The sequence below is a fragment of the Aythya fuligula genome, chromosome 3, assembly GCF_009819795.1.
Source record: "Aythya fuligula isolate bAytFul2 chromosome 3, bAytFul2.pri, whole genome shotgun sequence".
NCBI classification, from domain to species: Eukaryota; Metazoa; Chordata; class Aves; order Anseriformes; family Anatidae; genus Aythya; species Aythya fuligula.
This window is the reverse complement of record NC_045561.1, coordinates 11094797-11122468: the sequence shown is the minus strand read 5'-3', so window position 1 is coordinate 11122468 and position 27672 is coordinate 11094797. Positions and strand designations below refer to the sequence as shown.

Here is a 27672-nt window from a genome sequence, read left to right as displayed (position 1 = left end):
GGTCTCTGTTTTTAAAATTTCTTGCCAGCAATATTTGTGAGAGCTCTGCTGTACGTCAAGTAAAGAAAGGCACAAGAAGTTGCCATTGCCAAGTTGCAGACCTTCCAAAATTCATGAATTTCCTTCACTTCGGTTGAATACACGGTCTGCAAAGGAGAAAGAAAAAGATGTACGGTGTGAATGTGAGCCACTGTTCCCCCAGCCCAGTGCTACTGCTTGGGAAACGCTGTAGTGCCGGGCTGTGCTGAGGTCAGGTATTTACCTTCTGTAAACTCAGAGTAAAAGTTAAGAGTTTCACGAGGCACCCTTAATTAAAAATTATGTTGGTGCCGATGCACGTTTCGTAGAATCTGTAATGATCCTTTCCCAAATAGAGAAAATGCAGCAGGATTTCAAGCACATCTCTATTTACATAGTTCAGTGCGTGAGATTGCTGGATTATGATTAATTTTAATAGCTACATTAAAAAATACATCTAACATCATTCTTAATTAGAATAATCTCTAAAGCCAGTTAAATGTTTCAGAAGACAAACAGTTTAATTAGCTAACCTACAGAGGCTCCCCTCCCCCAAATGTGCAGTAGTCTTAGGCTTGGTGTTAGCCTTTCAAGCAGTCTTAAACAATCGGATGAAAAGGGATTTTAGGAAGATTAGAGGACGGGATGCTTTAAACGTTGTCCGTTAATCATGAGATATGCACCATCTACAAAGTTTCACAAAGAAATGAGAATTTAAATAAAATTTACTTTGGTTATCTAGTTAGCATGAATTACAAGCTATAACATCCAGCGATAAGGCTATTTAATAAATGTATTCTTTTAATTGTCGATATGAGCAAAAGTACATGCTGGGGTGTAGTAGCAAGTGATATACCAGATTAACATTCTGAAAGGGACAATGCTTTTTTTCCCAGAAACCAGGCCTTTGTTGAACTATCCCAGGGTGCCACTAGAATTTTTTTTTAAGGGATTCAAACTAAAACTTCAAATAGAATTGTTAGAGTTGGATCTTCATTTGCTCTCCTACCCATCTTCAAAGAATTCGGGAAAAGATCTGGGGTAGTTTTTTTAGCTTGGTTTCTTTTCACTTTTTTTTTTTTTTTTTTTAAGGAAGATTACTTTTTGGGTTGAGTGTTTAATTTTTTCAGGTACAACTTTTTTTGTTAGTGTTAAGATAAGAAGGACACTAAACAAATTATACCTGCCACCACTTCTGTGCTTTCTTCTTGAATTGATTTTTTTTAGTTTAAAATTGAGCTTTTTTTGGATCTAAAAACATCTCCTGAAAGGAATTAAGTATTGGCAAAGCTTTCCTCTGAATGACCTAAAGGAATACTCTTTTTTTTTTTTTTTTTTTTTTTCCTGGAAGATTTCTCATCGTGCTTTATTCTTTAAGGCAACAAATTTGTATTTCTCACCTGAATTAGTCTCAGCAGCTGCATCAAAATGTCTCTGTCTCAGACTCATCGTGCCAGTGAGGTCCTCTTATTTTAAATAAATCCATGCTTTCAGTCCCTATCTACACACCCCGGAGGGAACTGTTTACCTGTGCTGGGAAGCAGAGGCCACTTCTTATAGAGGAGACACTGACCCTTATCTAGCCTTTAACATGAGCAAAGAATTCAGTGTTGCCTCCACCCCTGCCTTTTTTGCACGACTGAGTCCCCCTGAATTTATGACGGACAGGTTTGTGGTGTACCAAATCCCTTGGGAAAATGCAGATGTCAGCAAATTGCCTCTTTTAACCTGGGTCACACGAGTCAAATGTCATACCTACCACGCGATGCTCGGAAAGGTGTGCGTGTTGCAGCACCTGTTGGCTTGTTCTCTATAGAATGAGATGTAGAAACTCAAGAGCAGGGAAAAAAAAAAAAAAAAAAAAAAAAAGGGGATTTCTCCAAGTTGGCTGCTGTGACCCTGTGCCACCTACCAGTGCTCTGGCTGTGCCCCAGCGATGTGATACTCCAACAAGCTGAAAGAGATGGCTCTCTCCACTTTCTTTTGACCTCGTGAGGCAGTCCAGCAGCTGCCTGGTAGGGACCAAATGGCACGGGAGAAGAATATCTGCCTCGCACCTGCTTTCGCCAAGCCGCCTGCCACAATGCCACTGTGCCCAGTGGTCCCCCGGGAGGCAATCCCAGCCCCGGCCCCATCTCTGTGGAATACCAGGACAGTGTAGCTGTAAGGTAGTTTTCTCTTCTTCAAAACATCATTAGGATTGAAAAAATGAATCTCGTGCTTGCACATTTTGCATAAATACATGGTAGGTTATCAATTGATGTTCAAATAGCTTAATTGAGTTTGAGGGGGGGAAAGGTCATTTAATTGGGCTATTGAAATGTTAACAGAAACAGATATGGCAAGGAATAGACTTTAATGGCTGCAGTGTGGCACTGATGTCTGCATTCACTTGCAAAATTGTTAATTAGGGCACTTTGGTAGTTCATTTGCTTTTGTATTGATGTGCTTAGTCCAACGAGAGAAATTGGGTTTGTGTATGGTATTTGCACGGGGCAGCAGAGACTTCACGTACACTCAGGAATAAGGAGAATAAAGTGTAAAGCACAACCGGTTTCTGAATCGTGCTGGTGCCTTCATTCACATGCTGCCAGTTACACATGGCATTTTCCATGAGCTAGTGCATTTTCATACGTGGTTGAGTTTGGTACTTCTATGTATTTGGCTTCATTTTTTTAATCGTTGTAGTAATGGGCTAGAATAATGCTATAATGTGACTTTAAAAAAAAAAAAAAAAAAAAAAAAAGGTATTCCAAGCTTTTAAAACTACATTGAAACAGTTTGTACTGCAAAAACAAGGAGTTAGAGATTCATTTTGCCCCTGGAAGGAGGTGTTATCTCCTTAAACATATACCAAAAGAATATATTAGGTTGCAATTCCTGGCCCACAGTCATCAGTGCCAGTGAAATTACAAAACCAGCTCTTGGTGTATGCCTGAAGTCCATCGTGCCTCTCTTACAGAACATAAACCTTGAAGGTATTGGCATTTTGTATGTGGGAATGGTGAAATTGCACCGATTGTCCACCTGCATTTTTTGAGGGTTGTAATTGCGCGGATTAATCCTGGTGCTGTTTCATAATAGACTGGCTGGATGCAAAGCTTTCTATTTGAGTTGGCTGCAAGAAGGCTGCATTGTGTACAGTATATAATAATACATTATACTCTAGGTACTCTTTATAAACAGAGGCAGCAAGAAAAAAACAAGGGAAGAACCAGGAGCCGAGAATCCTCACTTTTACAACAGGGATCCTCTTGTCCTGCTGCAGCAGGAAGGGGCTCGGAGAGAAGGTGACGTTTTGTAGCATATAAAGCACCGGTCTCAACAGCTCCCGGATGAAAAGGGCTTTTTGTTGCCCATAAATATTGTGTCACGGCGGTGATTTCGCGTTGGGTGCTGTCTGCAGGGCAGCGCCGCTGTTTCGGGACGGTGCCGGGGGATTTGGGGTGCGCTTTGCGGCGCAGCGTTTCTTTCAAACTCCCGGTGTGCCTATAGCAAGGGTTGACATCAGCTTCGTTTACTCGTATGTAGTCGGGAAAGCACTCGCCCGAAGATCACAAATCTGCACGCTGCGGCTATCTGGTTCGCAAGTTTAATCAGAGTCCCAGAAAGTTTCATTGTGGCTGCATGCAAATGTATTTACATAGGAATGGGTCTTGGGCTCTTTAAAGAAGGCAACAAAGTTGAAGACTGAGGCCAACAAATAAATGAAAGTTTCTCTAAATCCATTGGATAATAGAGGCAGTGTTAAGGCTAACCACAGTGTTGAACTAAACAGAGGGATTACTCCTGGGTTTTGCATCAGTTGTTTTCTGCCGGGTGGCCTCACTTGTCAAAAAAAAAAAAAAAAAAAAAAAAGTTTAACGGGAGAACATTCACATGGCACGTTGAGAAAAGAAGTATGCTTAATTCCATCAAAGCTCAGAAATCAGTCATTAATTTATTCTAACCTCCGATTGTTGGTCATTTGTGAAACATCTGGCCTTGAAGTCATAGGAACCCAAACACGAGTACAATGTGAGCCCTTCTGAGGATGGGGCTTTGGGGGAGCGGGCGCCGGGTGAGCCTGGGGGGGCGGGGGGGGGCGCGTGCTCCCAAAGTTGCAACTGCCTCTTCAGTCCTGAGACTTTGCAACATATTAAAATGAATCCTTCAGTTAATTTACTCTCGAAATTAGATTATTGTTCATTTGCATCTTGGAAAAGTTGTGCCATTAAAAAGAGCCGCTTTCTTCATGGTGAGTTAGCAGTCAGATATTTAGCAATCTTGCAGCTTGCGAGTCAGAAATAGTTTCTAATGAAGTTGAAATTCGAGATAGAAAATGTATAAAAGCTTTCAGGAAAGACATACCCTATTTTCCATATGGCTAAGTAATTGTTATGATATTTGTTTTAAAGCTGGACTTAGACACTCCTGACTGCCCTCTAATTTGATATGGCTGGTCCAGACGATTCTTCTTGAGGAAACTTTCGTAGCAGAACGCAGTGGAGGAGATAAATAATTTTGCAGCTATAAGCACATTGCGAAGTATAGAAAATAATTCAGTCCTCTCTGCTGTTGTGCATGTAACAGTCTCCAGGTTATTTGACTCTGCGAGGAGTTTGAATGGAAAGGAACTGAGTGATTAAAAGCAGATTGGAAATAAAGGTGGCACCTCGGAGCTGGCAAAACTCTGCCTTTTGTTAATCTTAAAATAATGACTGCTATTTCGTTCTGTGGGCTGGGGTTTTGTTTTCGGCTGGGGAGGGAACGGAGCTCCTCATGTGTAGCTGAAACGTTGCCCAATCCCACGTGATGAAATCCACTGTATTTCACGTGGGCGTAGGGTGAAATTAGAATTTAAATGTGAGGGGGAAATGGAGACCTGGCAATCCACACTGCCAGGCCGGTGGGGGCATCTCCCGTACCTGCCCGTACTTCTGGTTGTTTTTAAAGGCCTGTGTTTCCTTGCTGGCCTGGCCGTTTGTTTCCTTGGTGAGAAAAGAAACTTGCCATTTTGGCAAACGTAGCGGTGCTGTCCGAGCACGTAACAGAAAGAAAGAGTTTAGGAGGTTTTGTGTGAAGCGCTTCTTTCTCTTCGTGTTTGGTTAGCCTTTCCCTCATTGCTAAGTAAATAAATCTTTAATCCCCATCCCATTGTACAATTTACTGTATCGGAATCACGGCCATTGTAACTCCTTTCAAGCCAGGTTTTATCCTTTCACACCGAAGGGATAGCTGCAGTTTTGGCACTTTGACACGTTATATTAAAAAAATACAAAGAACGAATGAGAGCTGAGTTAATAGACGGGGATGCTCAGAGCCAGCTTGGTGCTCCCATGGCATGGCCATGACTTCAGCAACACGAACTCGAAGCGCTGGGGATCCCGTGGGTGCTCACGGACACGACGGCCGCACGCGTGGGACGCCGACGTGGAATTCGTGAGCCTTCCCCAAGCACTGATGGCCAAAGCACCGCCGGGATGGTGGAGATGAGAGCGGGACCTCGTTAAAGAGCTTGAGAAATGCAACGTTTGAGACGGCGCTTTGAGGACGCGCCGATTATGGCTGGCGTGGTGGCTCTTCCCAGCACTCTGGGAAATGAGCTGTTGACATTCTTTTGGGTCATCATCCGAGATAGGAGGGCAACCGCAAGGATTTAGCAGATAAATTCATCCAAAAAGACCTTTATCCATTTCACTGCGACTTGGAAACATTCATGTCGGATAGAGGCATTAATGTAGCCCTTTTAGCCCTTCAAAGCGAGCCTTATGTTTAAAAAAAATAATAAAAAATCAAATGACCGGAGTAATAACTTCTTTAGGTCTTCTAAGAGGTAATTCATTATTTACATAATTCTGGAGTATAAACCAATCTTTCCTTCAAGAGGCTCTGAAATAGAATTGGGATCTTACAGAGGGAGAGAGTCTCTTTTGAATTCTAATCAACTGGATCTGTCTCAAATGCACTCCTAGTTGATTGTAAACAGTGGAATTTAAATTAATTTCTTCTTATCTTGTCTTTTGAGGAAAACCAGCAACGTGTTTAAAAGGTTTTATTTTTAAATGCAGCTCAGAGTTTATTTTGTGGGGGGATTTTTTGTTCCTTTTTTTTTTTTTAACTTGATAAAACAGGTGTTTGGCAGGATGGGTTTTGACAGCCAGACAACGATTCTACATCAGTCTAGGTTATTATGAAATAAATGGGGAAAAAAAAAAAACTTTTTGACTTGAACTCGAATGATACTATATAGGCTGAATGTGCAGGGAAGGTTCCCACAATGCACTGTGAAAACCTAGGCTAACAAACACCCTGCTGCGTTGAAAACCCCCAAAAAAGACAAAAGCACAATGAAATAGAAAGCTTACCACCGGTAGCTTTCAAAACGACAAACTAGGCAAACTATACATCTCCACCACTCCAATTTTGTCAGAATGCTAATGAGCTTGCTCTGATCTTTACTCGGCTTCCCGTGTTTTCTACATCTTCAAGGACCACATGGCGCTAGCAAAATAAAGACAACTAAATGAGAATTTCGAATGCTTTTTGTGTTGGGACCTGGTGCCTTTCAGTTGACGCACTCGTTGAATATTCTCAACTTAAAAGCGTACAACAGGGGGCTGGGTATGAACTTTTTAGCGGGGGAAATTTGTACAAAAGTAAATTAGTGTGATGAGGAAAATATGAGAAAAATTTCTGATTAATTTCCACTCTATAATATCAATGACACCTTCAGCCCCTCTCATACTCCTCTAACAAGAGATGCTGATAAAAGATGAATGATTCTGTGTTGTTCACAGTGAATGTTTAGTGGTTTTTTAATAGCAGCATTCTACATAAAAGGCACCAGGAAGTACTCTGCATTAGCAGTTGAGATCACTAGTTAATAGGATGATGTCTTTTAGCTTTTGTCACAAGATTATTAGAAAGGATGGGTTTCTGTTCTCATCCTGGCATACTTTGGAGTGCTTCTTGAGTACAAGTGCTAAAATACAGGTTTCTCCGTATTGTTTCGCATGCAAAGTAAAAGCCCCTTTAATGCAACACCTTTTACTTTTTTTACCAGGTGATTTTGTCATTGATCTCTTATCTGCCCCCCTTTAGCTGTATTAATCACTTGGAGTGTTCTGCTTCTCAATGGGTGCTTGATGATGTATATGTGTACAGATTCACTATCAAAAATAAATCCCTTATATGCTCTGCACCTTCACAAACCTGATTATCAAGCTGTATTTACCAGCCTGCATTATACGGTCTTGAATGCTTCCTCCTGGAGTCCGTCGGTCTGTAATAGGAATTTGCACTTGGGGAGGGAGGGCTAAGCTAGGAGGAGGTACCACACTCCCCCAAACAAGTTTTGTCTTTTAAAAACAATTGCATTCGCAGTTCTCTTTGGCGTTTTCAGAAGGAAATGTGGGTTTGTATCCACCGGTGTTAGCACCAGGGGAGGAAAATTATGAATGTTCAGTTTTGCATGAGAGATGGGCTCCATTTAAAAGTTGTTTTTGTTACAGTCCTCTCTGTCAGCAGGAAGGGATACATTTGTATATTAGTCCCTTTTGTATGCTTGTTTCTCTCTTCAAAATACAATTCCTTGGACTAACTATTGCTCCTACCCAAACTCATGTGTACCAACAAGCTGACCATGCCCTCTTGCCACGCAGTAACCTGTGACTCCTTAGGAGAAGCGTCGCTGCAGCTGTTTGCTTGGGAAGCAGAAAGTGTGAAAAATATCTGTCCATATACATAAGGAAAAAGTTGTAGTGAGACAGGGATATCAGTACGGTCTTTTCATATTTTCCTATCTTACCTGAATCAGAAAGAGGGAATAAATAACACCATGGTTTTTCCAGCACTGTGCCACGCTTGCTTTCCACGTGTGTGATTGTTTTGCTTAGCTCAGCGTGATTAATCTCAGGTGAACTGAAAGCTGGCCAGACCACGCGATGGCAGAGAGTTGTCTGACCATATTGTGAAAGGTGAAGATGGTGTTGCATGCCGAACCAGAGTGATGAGAGAAAGGACAGTATAATAATGGCAAAGAAAATCAAAAAGTATTGCCCAAAGCAGTATTTTTACTATCGACATTTTTGCATTTAACATAAAAGGTGAGCAAAAGCATTAAAAAAAAATCTAGATACATGAATGATGTGTACATGACACTGGTTTGGGTTTTTGCTGGTGCCAATCTGTATTTCCTCCTAGATACATCTGAAGGTTAGGAGGCCAGCAGTATATTACTCATAGCAATTTGTGTTGTGCAGAAGAAAAGGTTTTTGGCACTTGAGCATGAGAAGCCGGTTTAGTGTTTTATTGTAAGTTGGTAATATTTCACAAAACTATGCATTGGTAGTTACTGCTTTTTTTTTGGATCAGTAATATGATGAGGTACTTCATGAGATGCTTCTCTGCAGAATTCAGGGAATGTTAATTCGCCAGATTTATGGGAACGGGAGTTTTGGCAGCTACCAAAACTCTGGATGAGAAGTGTGACGACATTTCGGTCTGGGTCACGTTTACAATGTGCTCCATGTTGAGTCCAAGTGTGACTTGACCACCTTGAATCACGCTGAAGCCTACAGAGCTGTGAAGAAACGCCTGCTAGCACTGATCTCAAGCAGTGCAAGGCCATTCATTAGAATTTGTTAAGGCAAATAAACTGGCACGCTAGTAAGATGTTTTTCAGACATGAGTTTCCCAGATCTGCCCCTTTCGTACGCTCGTTCCTGCACAAGCAGTGTGTTTGTAGTTGCTGGGATTTTATGAGCAATTGAGAACTTGTTGCGTTCTTGAGGCTTGTCAGCCTTTCTTCAGTTTCCCTTCTGTCGTGCTGCCTCCACAAAGTCTCTTGCTGGCCAATTTGTTCCTCTCCAGTCTTAACTCCTCCTCTCAGCAGTTCCTGTGAAGCAGTCTTGGCTTGCCTTCGCTACAAAGGAAGATCAGCCAGCCGTACCTTTCCAAATGCCCGGCATTTCTACCGCTGAGGAGCTCCCACTGAACAATCACACCATGCCAAACCCCGGAGTATGTGGTTCTGACCCTCTCATTCACCTCATCTCTTCCGTCTCAGATCCGTGCGTTTGTAGGCAGAACTTCCCAGGAAGAGACCTTTCCAAGACCAGAGGCGGGCAGTGTACACATTCAGCTTTCCCAGGCCAAGTTCATTAAATTGTAAAGAAGCTCAGCAGCGACGATGACCGTGGTTATTTTTTTTTTTTTCCTCAAAGCAACACCGAGTTGCCGTTGGCTGCCTAAGGACTGAACGAGAGGTCAGCCTCCTCTCCGTGCACTTCCCTGGCTGTAGCCTCATCGTTGCCTTGAAAGAACCTGTCAATAAAGTGCTTGAAGCCAGCTTGAAGAAGAGAGCCTGAACGCAGTGCTGCCCGCATAGCAGGAGGCTACTCTGGGAGAGCCCTAGGCGCTATGAATAGACTTGCAAGCCTTCCAAAAGTCTTGCAAGACCCAACAGACACTTGCTTCTTTTAACTGATTTCCATCTTTCTTTGTGGTATTGCAGTATAAATGGTCTTTCATGTGGTCGGCATAGGCTTTGGCTTTATGCCTGGAAGTTAGCTTTCTCTGCAACCAGCGCCTGCTTGTAAAGAGAATGGCGAGGAGAAAGGCACTTTGGTCACCCCGGGGCTTCCAGCCCACGGGGCCACTGCAGTCTACAGAAAGCCCTGTTATTTCTACTTGGGTTTCTCCATTTTACCACCAAAATCACTTTTTCTGTCAACACGGGAAACCATGGAGCCCCAGGACACCTTGGCCTAGCTGAACTTGCCCAGTTAGCACCGGGAAGCTCTGGGTCCCAGAGGTACAAACCTGCCAACTCCCAGTAAGACAAGGCATCTTCATTACCATCAGTAGAAGGTCTCATTCAATCCTAGCTGTTATCTCCCTTCAGACAGTTGTTTGGGTTAAAGTCAGCCCTGTCCAGTAAAGAAGTGATTTTTTTTTTGCTGTCCACCACCCCTTCCCAGCCCCAGGAGAATATATCCTGAAGGAAGCAAGGCAACATTTGGTGGAAATGGGATAACGTAACAGTAGAGCACAGTCCAAAGACTTTAAGGTTAGCTTCCTTCTCACCTCAGGATTGTAACCAGCCATCATTCACCATGTGAACCGGCAACTGGGGTGTGAACTGGTCTAAGGAGTAGTCACAAGCCGTGGAGTAATTACTGTCACTTACAACAAAGCATCCAACTCTACTTTTTGACCTGCAAGCAAAATAGTTTGTCTGCCAGACCATCATCCTGCTCTTGGTGAATTTCCAAGTGTGAACTATTGTTTTTTTCCATCGCTTCAAAGGTTCGAGTGTCCCAGTTAACAGTGCATGTTTCCTGTGCTGCAAGCAAGGGTCTGATGTATGCTTTTCCCAAGCCATGCTTCTTCTGAAGTTGTGCTACAGGAGAAAATTTGGGAATACAGAAATTGCAGAGCGTGATGAAGGACACATGTTGGTTCTGCCCGGTGCTAGGGTCCCTGCAGGCACTGTCCTCAGGAAGGAACCGCTGCTTTCTTACAGGAGTCTCTCCAGATTTTTCACTTGAATCCCACCTTTTGCTGCCTGAATTTTGGGCCACAAGCTATACATTTTCTTGGTCTTGGTTGATAGCCCCACGTTTAAAATGCACTCATTTTGATCAAGCCTAGGCGTTCTGTTTCTGTTGATTTTCTGTTATTTTCTAGTGGCCGCTCTGTTGACTTGTTGTGTAGAAAAAAAAAATCAGCAGTCTTTCAGGCAGCTCATCTTTCGTGGAAGTTTTGATCCTGTGATAATTCTGGGTTGCCAAGACGGCGGGCCACAAATGTTTGTCTTTCTGTGAGTCAGTCCCACTGCAGGTAGAATAAATCCTTGTCTGCGCTGCGATGTGGTCAGAGCCCTGACCTCCTGTTTACACAGCTCTCCAAGTTTTAAATAGGCTCTCTGATTTATTGTGTCTCAGAAGCCAAAGAAATTACAAGTTTCCTGCTTGATATTAAGCTAATTTGATGTGTTCTTGCGATAAAGGAATTCCCTCGGTCGAGGCTCTGTTCCGTTAGGGTTACAGTATTTTCGGGGCTGAAACAGGCGGACAATGCACCGCAGTGCAATTCTGCCTGGCAGATTCTTGGCAGTCGGCACCTACCTTTATGAGACTTCATTGTGTGGACATCAATGTCTCCTTCTCAACTGCTCTCAGACAGCAAGTTAGTGGCCATGAATTTGCCTTTCTAATGTTCCTTAGGCATTTTCCCATCCAGCTCAGACTAGGAAAATCATTCTAGGGCTTCCTCTGATAGCTAGCACTCCTGCAGTGTCATATATAGAGGGCTTCCATCCTGCCTGTCTCTCGGTGGCTATTCTCGTTCATTTTCAGTGGTTTATAATAACGAAGGAGGTCCCTGTTCAGTGAAAGGAATAAGTATTCTGGAAGAAAGCTGGGCATGGTAATTCTGAAATGGGAGGCATGGAGCTCAAGGTCGAGCAGGTTCGTGCTGTGGGGTGCTTACTGCAGGCTCTGTTTTGACACTTGGAGCTTTGAAGAGTTGTTTTACCCCAAATTCTGAGGTTTTCCACCAAAGATTGTCCTCTTAAAGAAGAGAACAGAGAGGTCTCTTTTGGGATGCCTCAGTTTCACCCAAAGGGAAGAGCTGTGAATGGCAAGTCATGTCCAGATCCTCACCGTGACTTGCAATTGAGTTGGATGTGTTTTGGAGGAGGTCTGGTGTAACTCATCTTTCTGAGGAATATCAGCTGTGAACATGGGCTTTCTCTTTAAGTGTTTATTAAATTCAGTAACTTGCTTTCAAAATGAAAGCTCATCTGGGCACAAACTGTTCACAGTGGGTGAGAGGAGCAGACTGTTAAAAGCAGTGGAAAGTCTGCTGTTGACTTTGAAGGGTTCGAGACCCTCCACCAGCCTTTGCTAGCGACAGGATGTTGGTCAGCTACAACACACGGTGTTGCTTCTCTTCCCTGCCCAAGCTTCCTTTTTGTAAAGCTGTAATTGCCACGGTGGATCAGCCCCGTGACCTGCTCAGGAATATTGTCTCGTAGAGGGACGGGTTCAGCTTGAACCCTGCCAGGGGAAAGAAACTCTGCAGGGGCCAGCTACAGGCTAACCCATCTCCAGGGATCATTTCATTCAACCTCTAAAAATGAAAGGTTCCCTCATGTCCTAAAGCAGGCAGATCCAACTCCTATCTCTTTTGCTTTTTGTTTGTTTATTGGGATATTTCTTGCTACGGCTTGGCCTCCCCGTAGTCACCGTTCAACCCGGTTTTAATTCTTGCTGAGCTCTTAGTTTCAACATCGCCTTGTGGCAACGAGTCCTACTGGTAAACGACGAGGCTTTGAGGGAAGGCAGTTCTTTTTATCGGTTTTAAACACACCACCTTCAATTTCAGTGCATTTCCCCGGGTTCTTAGGAGACAAGATGAGGCACATCCTCTGACTATTCCTTTATTTGCTATTCATGTTCTCCTTCAGGTAAACAAGCCAATCTGTCCGGTTGCTCCTAATACAGAAACTCGTAAAAACGCGTCCCCATGATTGGATGAACGCAACTTTATTTTATTTTTTTTTTTTCCTAGCAGGCAAACAAACACGGGGGTGTAGGTTTTCAAAAGGGCTTCCCGTTAAATTTGTGGAATTCGCCAGCGTTTGGACGGCTCCCGGTGGCCATCTTGCCCCTGTTAAACACCAAATAGCACGGCCCTAGCGAAGCTGGCCAGTTTTTGTCATTATTCGCCCCGCTCCAGCTCGCATGGGCTGGCATTCTCCTGCTGGCCTCTTCACCCAAGTGTGTTGAGTGAAGAAAGCTTCTTCTATTCTGTTTTAAAACTGTGTGTAAACACCAGCAAATGGGGGAAGAATGGGCTCTGTCTTAAGTAGGTTGTTTTTCATGTAGTTCTGTCGAGGTAAATGGGGAGATGGGGAGTTGTCAGTGTTTAACCGTGACACCATGGCACACACTATGCGCAGTGCAAATAAAATTTAAAAACAATTACTGCTCGAGACAGCATGCAAAGTGATTTCTGTAAACCTGTTATTTCTTGCCAGATTGAATGGGCTGCTTTGGGATGCTGATAGAAAGCCTTTATTATTTATCTTCTGCAGGTTGTAATTCATTTTTGCACAACAGCTAAATACATTTACATTTAAGGATTTTTTTAAAATATGAATCTATTGGCTTATCTTGACAGATTTACGATGGTATAAAGTGTAGAGGAGTTACTGTGTTCATCCATTTACACTGTAAACTAATCTTGTCCCTGCATGTTGCTGCTTTTTCTTCCTTTTAAGTGGTATTCACAGTGTTTTGTAGCACTTTATTCTCTGTTTTCTTAGCGATGTACAGTTTTGCTATGTTAATCCATATTTGGTTTATCTAATGACTAGCTGCCCGAAAGGCTTAAAAATAATGGATCTAATGGCACATACACGTACTGATAGCTGGCTGATCACAAGGGGTGTGTTGGGAAGTATTTTCAGCAGGAAAGGAAAACAAAAAAAGAAAAAACCTGCTCTTTCAAATTAGTTCGGGACAGCCATTTGTCCAAACGCTCGTTATTTAAATATTTAACAAATAATTAGCTTACAGTTCAAACAGAAATCCATCTGTAAAGCCTGGAGAAAGCAAAGGGAAAGGTATTTTATAAAGGCTGCCTGGAAACTGTGCAGCACTAAAATAAGCTAGTCCCTCGTATTGTTCTCAAAAAAAAAAAAAACACCTGGTAACATACAAACATGCTTGTAATTCTTGAGCACTGAAGATGAAAATTGGCTCAAGTTGTAACTGAATCACAGTCACGAAAATACGATTTGAATACGTGTGATTAACCCCAGGAGAAAACAAAGTTGGGGAGGGGAGGCTGTTGGTTGTTTGGCTATTATTAAAATTTGGGCTTCCTAGGACAAAATCACCAAACTGCGTGCTGCAGCCGTGCTTGAAGCCTGCGCAGGAGCTGTTGCAGCGTGGATCCGCACTTCTGAAGCCAGTGGGAGTTTCTTGGATCCGAGGGCAGAATTTAGTGTCCTGGGCTAGTGTGGGCTTGGTGTTGGGCTCGCTCCTAATCGCCGAGGAGGGTTCTGGTAGATGTCAAGTGAAGGGAAGAATAGAGCACGCATCCTTCACCACTCAAGCCAGACAATGAAATTAGAAAATGGCACTGAGAGTTGATGTGAGAGAATTCCCCTGGATTCCTAGAGGAAGAATAAAACCAGAGTGTATTGATTTAAAACAAAAACAAAAAAATAAAAAATTAAAAAAAGGAAGAGCGGAGGAAGAAAAAAGACAAAAACTAAATTAGAGAAACCTTGCCAGAATTCGCCTCAGAACATATCTAGTAATAAAGCACAACATCAAAGGCTGTATTGTCTGTTTACATAAGGACGTGTGTACTTACTGTTTCGCCTCAGTTTCTGGTTCTGCCTTTCTCAAATCTCTTACCGTGCCTTGTGCGTGCAGAGGATGGTTGTGGCGCTAACCAGCCTTATTTGAAGACTGCTTTCAGAAGTCATTATTGAGCTATGGGATAAAAAGGTGTAACCGTAATTACGTGTTAAAGAGAACGAATCTGCTCTGCTAGATAGTTAACCAGGTGAGGTTAAACAAGATAAGATGAATTCTGGTCTTTTTCGAAAACTGACAGTCTTCATTTTAAGCTACAATGTAAAGTGCTTTATCCTGAGATTAAGTATTGTGGCAGAAGCTAAAACTGCCTTTTTCCCCTAACCGTGCCAGAATACAACCTCCTTTTCTTTTTGCGCTAACAAGACTGCTTTACCACCACAGCCCACTCTAAGTAATTAAATCAATCCTTTGTACTTACCGTATTCTCCTCTAGTGACGGTACTAGATCTGATTATATGCTTCATGCATATTCAAAGTACGGCACTGACAGCTCTTTAATGAGCTCTTACTTAATCAGTACGAACAATGTTCATCTTGTTCTTTTTTGCCTCATACATTAGAGCTAGGAACAGTTGGGGAAAAAATGAAACATCCAGCATTCATTTGAAAAATATATTGTACTTTGAAAAGTGTCTAAGCTGGGGAAGTTGCATTCTGCCCTTTAAAAGTCTGATGGACAAATTGGATTACTAGTATTGGATTAAATAACAAATGGTTAGAGGAGAAATGAGAAAAGCTCGCTGTGATCACAGGCTTTAATATTTTTTGTTACTTATAAAGCTGAAGGGGTCTTTAACCAGTTATTAAAGTCAGGATTAATTTGTAATGGTCCAACTTACTAGCTTTAAAAGGGTTTTGTGGTTGTTGTTGTTGTTGTTTTTTATCCAAAACAATAGTGTAATGCATGTATTATGGACCAAAATTTAAGTTTAAGATCTGTGGGCTATTTATAGATTTTCATCCTCTTGTCCTGGCTCAGATAAGGGGTTTGCATGCAGGTATCGATTTGTCCTCAAACATGTTTTTCGCTTCATTTGAATAATCTGTACAGTATTTTTCTTTTCGGAGAATAACACAGATATTATTCCAATTTTAATTTGCAAACCTTTGCAGCAAGTAAAATGAAATCCTTGTTTTACACTTGGAAAGCAGAAACAAAAACGACCGCTGCAGCAGCACAGGGTGCAAATGTGAAATGAGGTGGGGGAAAGGCTTTTTTTGTGTATTTTGGTTTAGAAAGTGCAAACTTGAGTTTAGCTTGCAATGCGGCTGTTGAAATAACACCGAGTTTTCCTTTGTTGAAAGTGTTTTGCGTGCATCCTTCCACCAAAGGGGGGTTGGGGGGGGGGGGAGTAAATTAGCTAATGGCACCGGATTTGCTGAAAACAGTTATTTAAAAATTATACGTATGGCAGTTCGTCTTTATTTTGCTTGCCTGGGAAAAATCTGTTTCAGCTCTGTGCACAAGAATTTAAAAGCTCTTGGTCAACAGCAACAACAAAAAAAGAAAATATCACAATCTACTGCTATTAATATTGCACACATGTGTCATTTCACTGATCAAAAAGGCCTTCACCAGGGTACAATTGGCCTTTTTCCAAATTGCAAGCTTTTTCTCAGCTTTTTCTTTTTCCTCTTTCTTCTTTTGTTGCTGCCCAGGGATTTGTGCCTATCGCAGCCACTATCACATGACTGGTGTCAGGGCATCACATGGGCCAAAGTGAATACAAAAACAGCTACCCGAAAAGATTAAAAATTCTGTAAAACAATACAGACTTTGTTAACTTGCTTTAAAACAGCCTCGTCAGAGGATATTCCGTGGGCTTTGCTGGCAGCGTAGAAATACCAAAATAATGCACCTGTAAGGGCTGCGAGCTTTACCTACATCTTTTCTCGTCTTTTCTCATTATGCATTGCAACCAACTTAGTTAGGAGGAATATCTTAAGAAACAAAAGTTTTTATCTTAGGTTTATGTCCTTCCCCTGAGGTTTCATGTCAGGAAATGAAAGTTCAGATCCTCAGCTGGTAGAAATGAGGCGAGCTCCTCCAAAACTTTTCTGTCCCATCCCTGTGTGTCTGTTTTTAAAGGCTTTGCAAAATGAAATGCAGCAAGGGCTTGCATTCAGAGTGCATCTTGTATCTGGAGATCCCAGACCACCCCTAGAAACAATAAATTTGGTGCCATAAATTGATGAAAATGTTACCATGGCCATACAGTTCTGCTGTGAGAACTTGTTTTCACCTGCAATGTGGCAATCTCATGTGCCACAAAATAAAGGGATCGCTTTGCGAGGATAAAGTACCAATCTCTCCCCACTTGACACCCCCAAATAAATTCCAGCTACTTGGTGCACGCCAGTGAAAGCCTGATGCTATCGATTATCATCTGCTTCTAAAGGCAGACCCCATTAGTTGGGACCAATACAGCGATTCCTTTGATCTGCAACTTAACAGCAAACTATACCTATAGGTCTTAATCCTCTTCGGGGCAGTGCTGAACTGCAGAATATGATTGTAAGTGCTGGGCGAGTGTGGCACAATCTTTTCTGCATGAAACCAGAAGTGGAGGTCTTGGGGGCAGAGTGTTTCTACAGGGCAAATTCGTCCCCACATCGCTCGGGCAGAGCCTGGCCACTGCTCCTCCTGCTTGGAAGGAGAACGTGCCAAATGGTGCGCCTTGGTCTAGCCACGTGGGCCCACCAGCTCCACTCCAAACGGACCCACTTCACCCTTAATCTCATTTTCCTTCCCTCGTGGGGATGCTCCAAGCCCGGAGAGGCCACGAGGTGAAAGCAGGCTGGCTGGAGGTGGCTCTGTGCAGGTCTGTGTGTGCACACTGCCATTGCACATGGGTGTGAATGTGTGCACAGCAGGCACGGACGTGCACGCATTTCAAATGCCCCCGTCCAGGAGCTGAAAGCTTTCTCTCAGAGAAAACCAGTATTTTTTCTGGTGTCTTTCCAGCTTCTGGTGCTGGAAACTACATCCTAGGGATCCTGCAATTCCCTGACTGTACAGCACCTTGCATCAGAGATTTCGAAATGCCTTGCAAATATCAAAGAATTAACTTTTAGCACCCTGGCAAGCTAGGTACGGGTGGTTATCCTTGTATTAAGCACAAGCTGCTAAAATGCAGAGATGTGCCCACGGTCTGTCTCCTGATGAATCGATGTGGAAGCTGGGAGAAGTACTCAGAAGTCCCAGCTCGTGTTCCTTTGCCACTGTTCCAGGTTTCTTCCCAGGTTAATTTGAACCCTAAGAAATGGGTAAGTTTCATAATTCAACAAGGCCCGTGCCATTTTTGCTCCTCAACCTGAGAGACGAGAAAGGGGGCTCACTGCAAAGGTGCAGTCTCCACCATGTACACACGGGGAGCTCCTTAGCCAGCTGGACCCCGGGTGCTCACTTTGACTGTGGGCGAGGACAGGAGCAGCTCTGGAAAAGTGGCCACAGGCTCAGCAAAGTTGAGCAGGGGCCACTTTGGCCAAGGGTTCAGGATTATGATCTCCTCTGCAGCTACACTGATCCCCACCGCATAATCCTGCCTGCCCTGGGTTTTGCTTGGGTAGAGCGGATCTTGCCCACAAGGGTTGCTTTTTGTGTTTGGCTGCCTCTGATGTCCAGGCGTCTTTCAGCAGCAGCAGGACTTTTTGTTGGGAACAGAGCAACAATAGCATTCTTTCAGGAAAATTTAAGATAGGGTACTTTCTAAAGGTGTTTGTTTAGGAGGGTCTGTCAGCATGGTAAAGAAGACTAAAACATACGCCGCAGAGTGTCTGCTTTCAAAGTTTTATTTATGGAGCTAACAGCATTAGGCTTCAGTTCTCGCATTGTGGTCTTGGGATATTTTTACCATTTGAGAACACGCCTTGTAACGTTCAGTGATATTAGAGACGGGCACTTCAGCAACTGAATGGAAATACATGGCTCGACTTGTGAAATGCCACCTAAGTAATGAAATTCCTTCTCTTGCAGGAAGAAACACAGAAGAAGAGGAAGCTATGATGCAGGAGTGGTTCATGCTGGTTAATAAGAAGAACGCCTTAATAAGACGAATGAACCAGCTTTCTCTCCTGTAAGTACGGATGGTTACCTGTAGTTAACAGCAGGCTGATTTACAGGAATATTGGCCCAGCAGACAGATGCAAAACTTTTTGCTTTCTCCCCGTCCGACTTCAAAATGTTTCCTCGCAAACGAGTGGTGTGGGGGATTTGTGGAGCACCTCAAGGAACTTGTTTTTCTCATATCTCCAACTTGACAATGGAAAGCGTGCAATCACACGAGATTAGCCAGAGCTGTGAAAAAAAAAAAAAATCTGAAATATTAAGCGTAGTTACACTTTCAAAGGCCCTACAGTAGAATAAAATTACATTTTAGAAACAGGCAAAGAGATTTGTATTGTGCCTCAGATGTGACACGTGAAAACTACTCTGAGAGAGTGCAAAATTAGAGCCGGTACCGGCTCCGCAGAAAGGCTAAATTGCATCCCTCGCTGAGCAGCGCTGAATGCTGAAGGGATATTAGCGCATCGGTCACGGTGTGATGGTACCGCCGATCCTGCGAAGCCAGGCAGGTACAGGGAGGACGAATAAACTTTTTTCTCTAGCAGGGGAGAGGAAGGGAGAAGGGTTGCAGAGGCACTCTGCCGTCGGCGCTTCTCCTCCGTCTTCCTTCAGTTGAGCGATTCTGTTTCTTTCAGTGTGCCACCTAGTGTAGATGCCGGCGTACTTCCTTGGAAAGAGTCCGTGCTCACAAATTTCCTGCCGTGTCTGAACTTGACGGAGGATTCTACCTCAAAATATTAAGCTTTCTAATCCCGTGTCTAATTTTCATTATTCATTAGGGCAGAATGTATGTAGGATAATACTTCCAGCGTTATATTATCTTGGTGAATAGGCTGATGCTGGAATTTGTTCATTAGATCCGGGGGAATGTTTTATGCTTAGGACATTCCACAACAGCTGCTCCAAGGATGAATATGAAATAATTATGTCCCGTAGTACAATAGAGTTAAACTGACGGAATTAAAGCCGACGATGGAGAAAATGAAAAGGCCCTGATACTGAATATGCCACCTGAGCAAGGTTTTAAGTTTGTGTATCATTTGTTTGGAGTAGCTTAAAGTTAAAGAGAAAAGTCGGTTACGAGTCCTAAAATCAATGTAAGTTAAAGGTTCTTTTAAGTGTTTAATGATTTAGTAATTAACATATTGATGAACTTTTGCAACTTGCCTAGGGAAAAAGAACATGACCTAGAAAGGCGCTACGAACTGCTGAACCGGGAGCTGAGAGCAATGCTTGCTATTGAAGGTAAGAGCAGCACTGGGTGTCGAGGGAAAGAAGGCGCTTGCTGCCGAAGGTGGCTGCCCAAAATTGCCAAATTGTCAGGCTGTGCCAAAGCCTGGTTGGGAATTAATGCTGGCATTTACGTAACTCTGACCGATAGCACGCAACAGGTACACGGGGTCTCCAATCCCATCCTGAATTTTTATTCTGGGGGAAAAAAGAAATCCGAGATACACGGTAAAAAATACGGTCTCTTTGGAATAAACTTGGAGGAAAGTGATGAGGAGGTAAGGGGTTCGCTGGTTTTGGTGCAGTAACACTCTCCTGGCTGTCCTGCGGCACTGCGCTGCTTTTCGTACGGCAGAGATGGGAAGGGGCGATCCTGACTTCTGCGTGTTGGCTAAGTCTCACCACCGCGTTTTGGATAAGTTTAGTAGGAGATGAACGATGAGTTTATCTCACTGGGGGAAAAAAAAAAAAAAAAGTCTCGTCGTTTTTTTTGTGGCAAAACACTACGTTTGCCAAGTAAACATTTCATCAGAGGCAACCTCAGGATTAGTGCAATCCTTTGCACTTATTTTCTCCATTCTCTGCAACTCTCCAGAGTTTAGTCACCTTACCTGAATGAAAACTCATGGGAAGATTGACACACGGGATAAATGAAACAATTGCAAACTTTCCATAGGGCTTTCAAGTGAATTGTACAATAATCCTAGGGATGATTCATAATAAAAAATAAACATCCAGATAGCTTAAACCATTGCTTGCATTATTTTCTTATTTAAATATCTTAAGTGTTTTATAATGCTGTACTGCTTATACCTCTCAGTCACAAATGCTGTCGTATAGTTCAAAGATGTTTGCTTAAAAGTTAATCCTTTGGGCTCTGTAAAATGGACCTTTTGTCTAATCAATGCAAATTGATTTTGCTATTCTGTATTGACCTCTTAACCCTTTGACTGTCCATGGTAATTTCTTTCTTCACCTGATAAGGTACCTGATCCATAATAAATCAATTCTAATTAGTTTGGAGACTTCACTGGAAGCATAAGTTTGTAGCAAAAAAAGCAGCAGGTTTCAGGTAGCTTTTTCCTATCTATCCATCTGTGGTTATATTTTTGCATAAGAACTACCCTCACTGTATTCGTGGATAAACTTGAGTCATAAACACATGCATTGCTTTCAGCAGAGGCAAGCCAGATTAATTGGGAATCATTCTAATGAAATATTTAAAACGTAAAATACTCCAAAACCAAAGAGGAGTTGAGAGATACTGGATTTAAATCTTAAATTTAAATGCTTAATTGCCTCTTACACGTGCTTCTGTCTTGGGATGTCTCAGCAGCAGCCTGTGAGTGTCTTTAACAGCCTGTGCCATTCGCGTACTGGCTTGAACTAAAATCTCTCTTTTTAAAATTTCTTTTTTGCAAGTTCAGAGAGATGCCAAAACCCAAGAAAGTCTTTTTTTTTTTTTTCCTTTTTCTTTTCTTTTCTTTCTTCCTTTTTTTTTTTTTCTTGCTACTGGTGATATGGTAAACAGGGGCTTAGGGAGAAAACGTAGGTGCTGGCGAATTTTGGTTTTGTGTTTTATTTGTGCAACAAAGTCTGTGCTTAGCGTTTTAAGCCTTAAAAGAGGTTATTATTCCGCTAGAAGTTTTAGCAGCTCTCTGCTTTTACCTAAAAACCTATTAAAGGAGAAACTCTCCTAACAAAACGACTGCGAAATGTCAAAATACATGCTGGTGACACCTTGCCTGAGATGCGTGTGTCAGCGCGGTATTGCTTTCCGAGTCTGACATATGCTTGAGTGCAAAGATGCACTTTTTTGGAAGCGCCAAGTGCAAACACGCCATTTACAATGAGCTTTCCCCGCAGAAGAATTGGCTGCCCCAGCAGCACAGGCTCTGCGCTCAGAGGCCATTTAGCCGATTGCTAATGAGCAGTTGGGCTCCGGGAAAGAGTTGAAAGGACGGATCGCACTTTTGCCGGCACCGAGTCCAACCCCAAAATGTATGGGCAGGGAAGAAAGAGAGAGAGAGAGAGACAGAAAATAAAATAACAGGACGGGACCGGTCGGTTTGTTTGTCTAAAAGAAAGGATTGTAAGGCAGAACGCACCAACCCAAACTGGAACTTAAAAAATAATAATATCTAAAAAAAAAAAAAGCCTTTGAAAGGTGATAATTACTGTTTTGCTAAATTGCTCTAACTCTTCCACGCGTGACTGTGCTGTTTAAAAATCCATCAGCCCGTTTACTTAGCTGGCCGATGACGGGGAGGGGGGAAAAAAAAAGAACAAGAAGGAAGAAAAAGAGAGGCAGCAGCCTGGCAGGAGGCAGATAAAGGCTCGGCGCTGGCCCCGGCGGCGTGCGGGCAGCGCTGGCCGGAGGCACCAGGAGCTCCGGGGCGCGCGGATGCGGAGCTGGTGTCCTCCTATCCAGCTGCTAAAATAGAGGCACGGCAGGCTGAGGACGGCCACCAAGGGGGGGTAAAATTAAAAATAAAGAGTCGGACTTCTTCTTTTTCTTCTTTTTTTTTTTTTCCCCTCCTGCTCGGCCACAGAGGTAAGGGAGGGCGAGCGGAGCGCTGCCTTCATGGGGCCGCGGAGCGCTGGGGGCTTCAGCCAGGAGCTCCGGCCGAGGAGGGACCTCCATGCCCGGGTGCCAGGCCCCAAAAAACAGAGGGCACGGGGTTTGCCCGGTCACGTGTGGGCAGCGAGGTGCTCCTCCTGCCCGCCCAAAGGCCAGTGGGCTGCCGCGGGCACGGCTCTCCCAGGCCCGCGGTGGCCGAGCGGTGCCTCGCTTGCAGCCACCTTTCCTCTGGCTCCTTCCCTCCCCTCCTCCCCTCCTTTTCTTTCTTTCTTTTTTTTTTTTTTTCTTTTTTTTTTTTTAATTCGAGATTTAATGCCTCCTTAGAAAAGATAAGTTCATTTTTGCACACCTTGGGGTGGCGTGTTCATTTTCTGCCCAAGAAATGGATCTTCTTTAGGATTTTGTACATCTTGATTTATTCTTGGCTTATAGTTTGAAGTGGGTGCTCTTCTAAAAGGATTTATGCATAGGTTCACTATTTTTGTAGTTATGGTTTATATGATAAGCTTTTTATATTTAAAATCAATATGTAATCCTGTGGAGGAGCTTATCCTCTAAAACCCCATTTGTAAATCTATTTTAGCTTTGTTACACCGCACAGCCACAGTATTCCATAGATTGATTAGGTTCAGCAGCAGAATCCTATCAAATGGCCTGCTCTGATGATGATGCAAACTCTTTCAGGATTGCTAGTTGACTGGAACTAAAGATAAGACTTGACTGCAATCCCCCAATGTGCTCTTTACAAAACTAGTGTTAATTTTCATCAAAGTGCCGGGCTTATTTATTAGAGTGGCGGGGCTGAAGGTTTCACTACGAGAACTTTCGACCATTTCTATGAAAGCATTTCTATGGGAACCGGCCGGCCGTTTGCTCCGAGTAATTATCAGTTTAAGCAGTGGGAGGAAAAAAAAATAATAATAATAAAAAAAAAAAGACAATATGAAGTCAACTAAGATGAATAATTGAAAACATTTCTGCTTTCAACGTGAATTTAACAAACTCCGCCATCTCAAAGCGCACGGCGCGGGGGCTCGGGGCTTCTGATACTTTGAGCTCGCAGCCCTCCTCGGAGCCCTGATTCCGTTTTTGTCCGGAGCGTGGCTTTTCCACCAGTCCGACTGGGAGAGCTGCAGGTTAGCCGGGGTTTGTGCCTCGCCGTGGCCGTGCGGGACCGGCGGCGTGGGCGACCCGGGCTCGGCAGGCACAACAGGTAGGAGTCGGACTCGGGGGATTTTGCACGCAGGGATGCTGCCCCAAAACCAAAACGCCGCCTTGTTGGACGCACCGAGCTCGCCTGCGAGCTCCTGCTCCAACACTTTGCTCCCCTCCTGCCCCACTGCCAGGTGACTTTCTGGCCGAGAGGAGGGCGTCCGGCTCCTTTTCCAGGACACCGAGTGAAGCCCCGGGTGCATATTCCTGCTGCCGGGGTGTATTTCAGCCGCTAGGAACCAACGGGTGCAGAAAGCAAAGGGAAAAAAAAAAAAAAAAAAAAAAAAGAAACCAGAAGCAGTTTTGTCCCGTGGAGTGCGGTGGTGTTGAGCCCACGGGGCTGGCCAACAAAAAGTGCCTCTTTTTTGGGGAGGGAAAATAGCAGGAAAATCAGCAGCGAGGGGCTGAGCAGCGAAACGTCTCGCCCGGCATCTGATCTCCTGAGAGCTGAAACTGCCGAGGAAAGTGGGGAGCCGAGGGGAGGCCAAAAAAAAAAATAAAAAAAGGAAAAGAAAAAAGAAAGGGAGCGGCTCCAAAAAGCAGAGTTTTGCGACTAACCGAAAGCGCTCAAAATCGCCTCCTCTAGCTCCTCGACGGAAACGGGGGAAACTTAACCCAAAAGTCGGGCCGGGGTTAAAAAAAAAAGAAAAAGAAAAAAAAAAAAAAGTCGTGTCCGTGCCCCGCGGGGTTTTTTGGTATTTTTTTTTGTTATTTTTCGGTGGTGGAGGCGAGGCCGGGTGGTGCCGCGGGCACCCCCGGGGGCGGCCGAGCGGGGCGCGATGCTGCGGCTGCTCCTTTTTCCTTTTTTTTTTTTTTTTTCTTTTTCCCCTTTTTTTTTTCCCCTCTCTTAATTTCGGAGCCGGTGCCCTCTCTCCCTCCTCGCTCGCCCTGCTATCTCCCTCGGCATCTCCTGCTCCCTCTCTCATTGTTTACCTCCGTAATGAGGGAGGCGGGGATGGCTGCGGAGTGACTGACAGCGCACGGCCCGAGCCCCCGGGGCCGAGCCGAGCCGGGCCGGGCTGGGGGAGAAGCCCCGGGGCTGTCCCCGAGGGGTCCCCTCGGTTTTGGGGTCCCCCAAAGGGCCGGCGAGCAGCGGCTGCCTCCCCCCGAGGGCGCCCCGGGAATTAGCGGGGAAAACGCGGCCCCGGCCGGCGCCGGGAGGTGGGGAGGGGGTGGTTAGAAACCAAACGAATTGGGGAAAAAAAGAAAAAAGTCAAATATAAATAAAGGGGAAGCAGCCGGGGGCTGCCCACCGACTCCGTGCCCGGCGCTGCCCCAGCAGGTGCGCACGGAGGGGGACCGGGGGGGGGACCCTGCGCAGCGGGCTGCTCACCGCTGCCTTCGGTGGTTTGTTTCTCTTTTTTTTCCTATTTCTTTTTTTTTTTTTTTTTTTGTCGTCCCTGTCCTCAGACTGGCAAAAGACCGAGGCGCAGAAGAGGCGAGAGCAGCTGCTGCTGGACGAACTCGTTCTTCTCGTTAACAAACGGGACGCGCTGGTGCGGGACCTGGACGCCCAGGAGAAGCAGTGAGTGCGGGGACGGGGAGGTGACGGGGGGGGGGGGGGGGGGGGGGGGGCGCCTTCCTCCCCCCACCCTCCTCCTCCTCCTCCTCCCTCCCGCCGCCTCTCTCCGCAGGGCCGAGGAAGAGGACGAGCATTTGGAGAGGACCCTGGAGCAAAACAAAGGCAAGATGGCCAAGAAGGAAGAGAAATGCCTCCTCCAGTGAGCGGCCCGCCCGCGGCGCAGCGCGGCTTTTTCAGACGGCTTCAAAATGCCGGCTATGGGGAAAGGGGGGGGGTTGGGGGGGGGGAGGTGGGAGGGAGGAGGGATGGACACACAAAAAAAAAAAAAAAAAAAAAAAAGGTTTGGAAAACGAAATTGTAAACTTTTCTTCCTCTTTCTTGCCGTTTTCTTAGGCCAGAGCTAGGCTGCGCCGGGCCCCGTCCCGTTGTGGGGTTTCGGGTGGGTTTGGTTTTTTTTCTTCCCTTCTCCCTTTTTTTTTTTTTTTCTTTTTTTTTGTTTTTTTTTTTTTTTGGGTTCCCATCCCCGGGGGGGCCCCGCTGAACGCGGCTTTTTGTCGTCCTCGGCTTAGAGAGAGAGGGAGGGGGGCGGGAGGGGGGGAACGGCCACCACCATCAGCATCCTCCGCCGCCGGGGCCGGGCCCCCCCGGTGCCATCGCCCCCGTGTCCCGCCGTGTCCCGTCCCGTCCCGTTCCCCCCCCCAGCCCCGTTTTTATTTATTGCGCCCGGGCGATAAAACCCCGGCCCCCCCCTGCCCCCGCGTGTGCCCCCACGCGTGTCCCGCGTCCCTCGGAGGAGCTCGCCCCGGTTATTTATTACAGCCCCGAGCCGTGACACAGTTTGCAATAAAAGCCGAATCTTTCTTACCGTGACCGCCGCTCGCCTCCTTCCTTACCTGCGGGGACGGGGACGGGGACGGGAGGGGGGGCACCGGGAAAAATAAAATCAATAAAAGGAATAAAAAACCCAAAAAAAGTTTCCGGGCTGCTCCCGGCGGGGAAGGTCCCGCTGGGGTCGGTGCGCGGCCGGGACGCTGCGGCCCTTTATTTGGGGAGGGGGGGGGTGGTGGGGGGAAGGAGGAAGGGGGGAGCCCCCCGGTGCAGGGTGCAGCCCGCTCCCACCACAAAAAAAAAGTAAAAAATAAAAAATGATGAAAATAAAATAAATTAAAAAAAAAAAAGTGGGAAGGAGCCGGGGCTGCCAAGCCGCGGAGGATGCGCGGAGCGGGCCGGGGCCGCGGGGCCCTCCCCAAAAACGCGGCCCCAAAGCTGGGGGGGGGGCGGCTCAGGACCCCCCCATCCCGTTCCCTCCCCTCCCTCCCCGCGCTGCCCCCCCTCGGCCCCTGCCCTTCCCCGGCTCACCTGGGCGCGGCGGGAGGGGGCTCCGGGGGGCTCCGGGACGGATTTGGGGGGCCGGGGGGAGCCGGGGGGGGGGCGCGGGGACCCCCCCAGGCCGGGGGCGGCGGCGGGGCCAGGGGTGGGGAAGGGGCGGCGAGGGGAGCGCGGCCGGGCCGGGACTGGGAACGGCCCCGGCGGGAGCGGGGCAAAACGGGGCCGGGGGGTGGGAGAGGGGGGCAGTGCCCCCCCCCCCGGGCCTTCCTCCTCCTCTCCTCCTCCTCCTCCTCCTCCTCCTCCTGCCTTTTCTTTCTGTGAATGGGCCGCGGCGCCTTTGTTGCGGGGCGAGGTGCCGGTGCCTTCGGGGGGCGAGCGGGGCTCGGAGGAACCTGCCCGGACCCCCCCCCCTCCGACCCCTTCAATGAGCCTTCAAGGGCTCGGCCCGGGAAAAGGAAAAAATTAAAAAAATAAAAATAAAAAGGACGCGAGAAAAAAAAAAAAAAAAAGGAAAAAATAAAAATAATTTTAAAAAAAGAAAAAAAGAAAACCGGGGGTGGGAGCAGCAGGAGGAGCGCGACTTGTCCGTGGCCGGCGGTCAGCGCCTTTGCGCATCAGCGGCTCCCCCGCAGCGAGCGGGGCTGCGTTTGGGGACCCCCCCCCCCAAAAGAAAAAAACCCAAACCATCCCCCCCCGACTCCCCCCTCGCTCCCCGCCGGCCCCGTCCCGCCCGGAGGAGCGGCGGCTCGGCGGTGCCGCGGCTCTGGGCTGGCTTTTTGCCTTCGAAACCCAAAAAGTTTGGGATCCCCGCGGGTCCCCCCCCCCGCGCCTCCTTCCCCCGGTGCCAGGCGCTGCGGGGGGCGAAAACTTTCCGCGGGCGGCCCGGGGGGGGCTCGGAGGGACGGGAGGAGGAGGAGGAAGGGGGGAGGAAGGTGAGGGAGGGGGGAGGAAGGTGAGAAAGGGGGGGGGGAAAGGTGCGGAAGGGGCGCGCAGAGCCCGGCGCTGCCCGGGGGCAGGGGCCGGGGCGCGGTGCGGGTGCGCGGGGGAGCGCGGAGCTGGGAAGGTTGGGGGGGGGGGGGGGGGGGGGGGGGGGGGCTGATTTGGGGGGGCGGGGGGGGCCGTCGCCCTGCTCTGCCATTGCCCGGGCTGCTGTCAGTCAGGCGGGGAGCGGCCGGGGATTGGCGCCGGGCTGGTTACGCACTCGCTTTGCGCGCACATACAAGGCTAGGGCGGCGGGCAGGGGCTGCATCCTCCGCAGGGCCGCGGCTCCGGCGCCCCGACAGCGCGGCCCGGCCGCCAGGTAACGCGGGGCGCCGCGGCCCCCCGAGCCGGC

The 27672-nt window shown here is 46.3% G+C and overlaps 1 protein-coding gene across 11 annotated transcripts in view; it reads left to right on the top strand.

Moving 5' to 3' along the window:
- Positions 1–25276, top strand: part of EHBP1 (EH domain binding protein 1) — a 208902-nt gene extending 183626 nt beyond the window's left edge. For all 11 annotated transcript variants that reach the window (XM_032183615.1, XM_032183614.1, XM_032183617.1 and 8 more), the window contains 4 exons: positions 18376–18475; positions 19637–19710; positions 24899–25013; positions 25123–25276. In XM_032183615.1, the coding sequence (XP_032039506.1) occupies positions 18376–18475; positions 19637–19710; positions 24899–25013; positions 25123–25213 (380 nt within the window). In that variant the 3' untranslated portion in view covers positions 25214–25276. The remainder of the gene's footprint in view (positions 1–18375; positions 18476–19636; positions 19711–24898; positions 25014–25122) is intronic.
- Positions 25277–27672: the final 2396 nt, after the last annotated feature.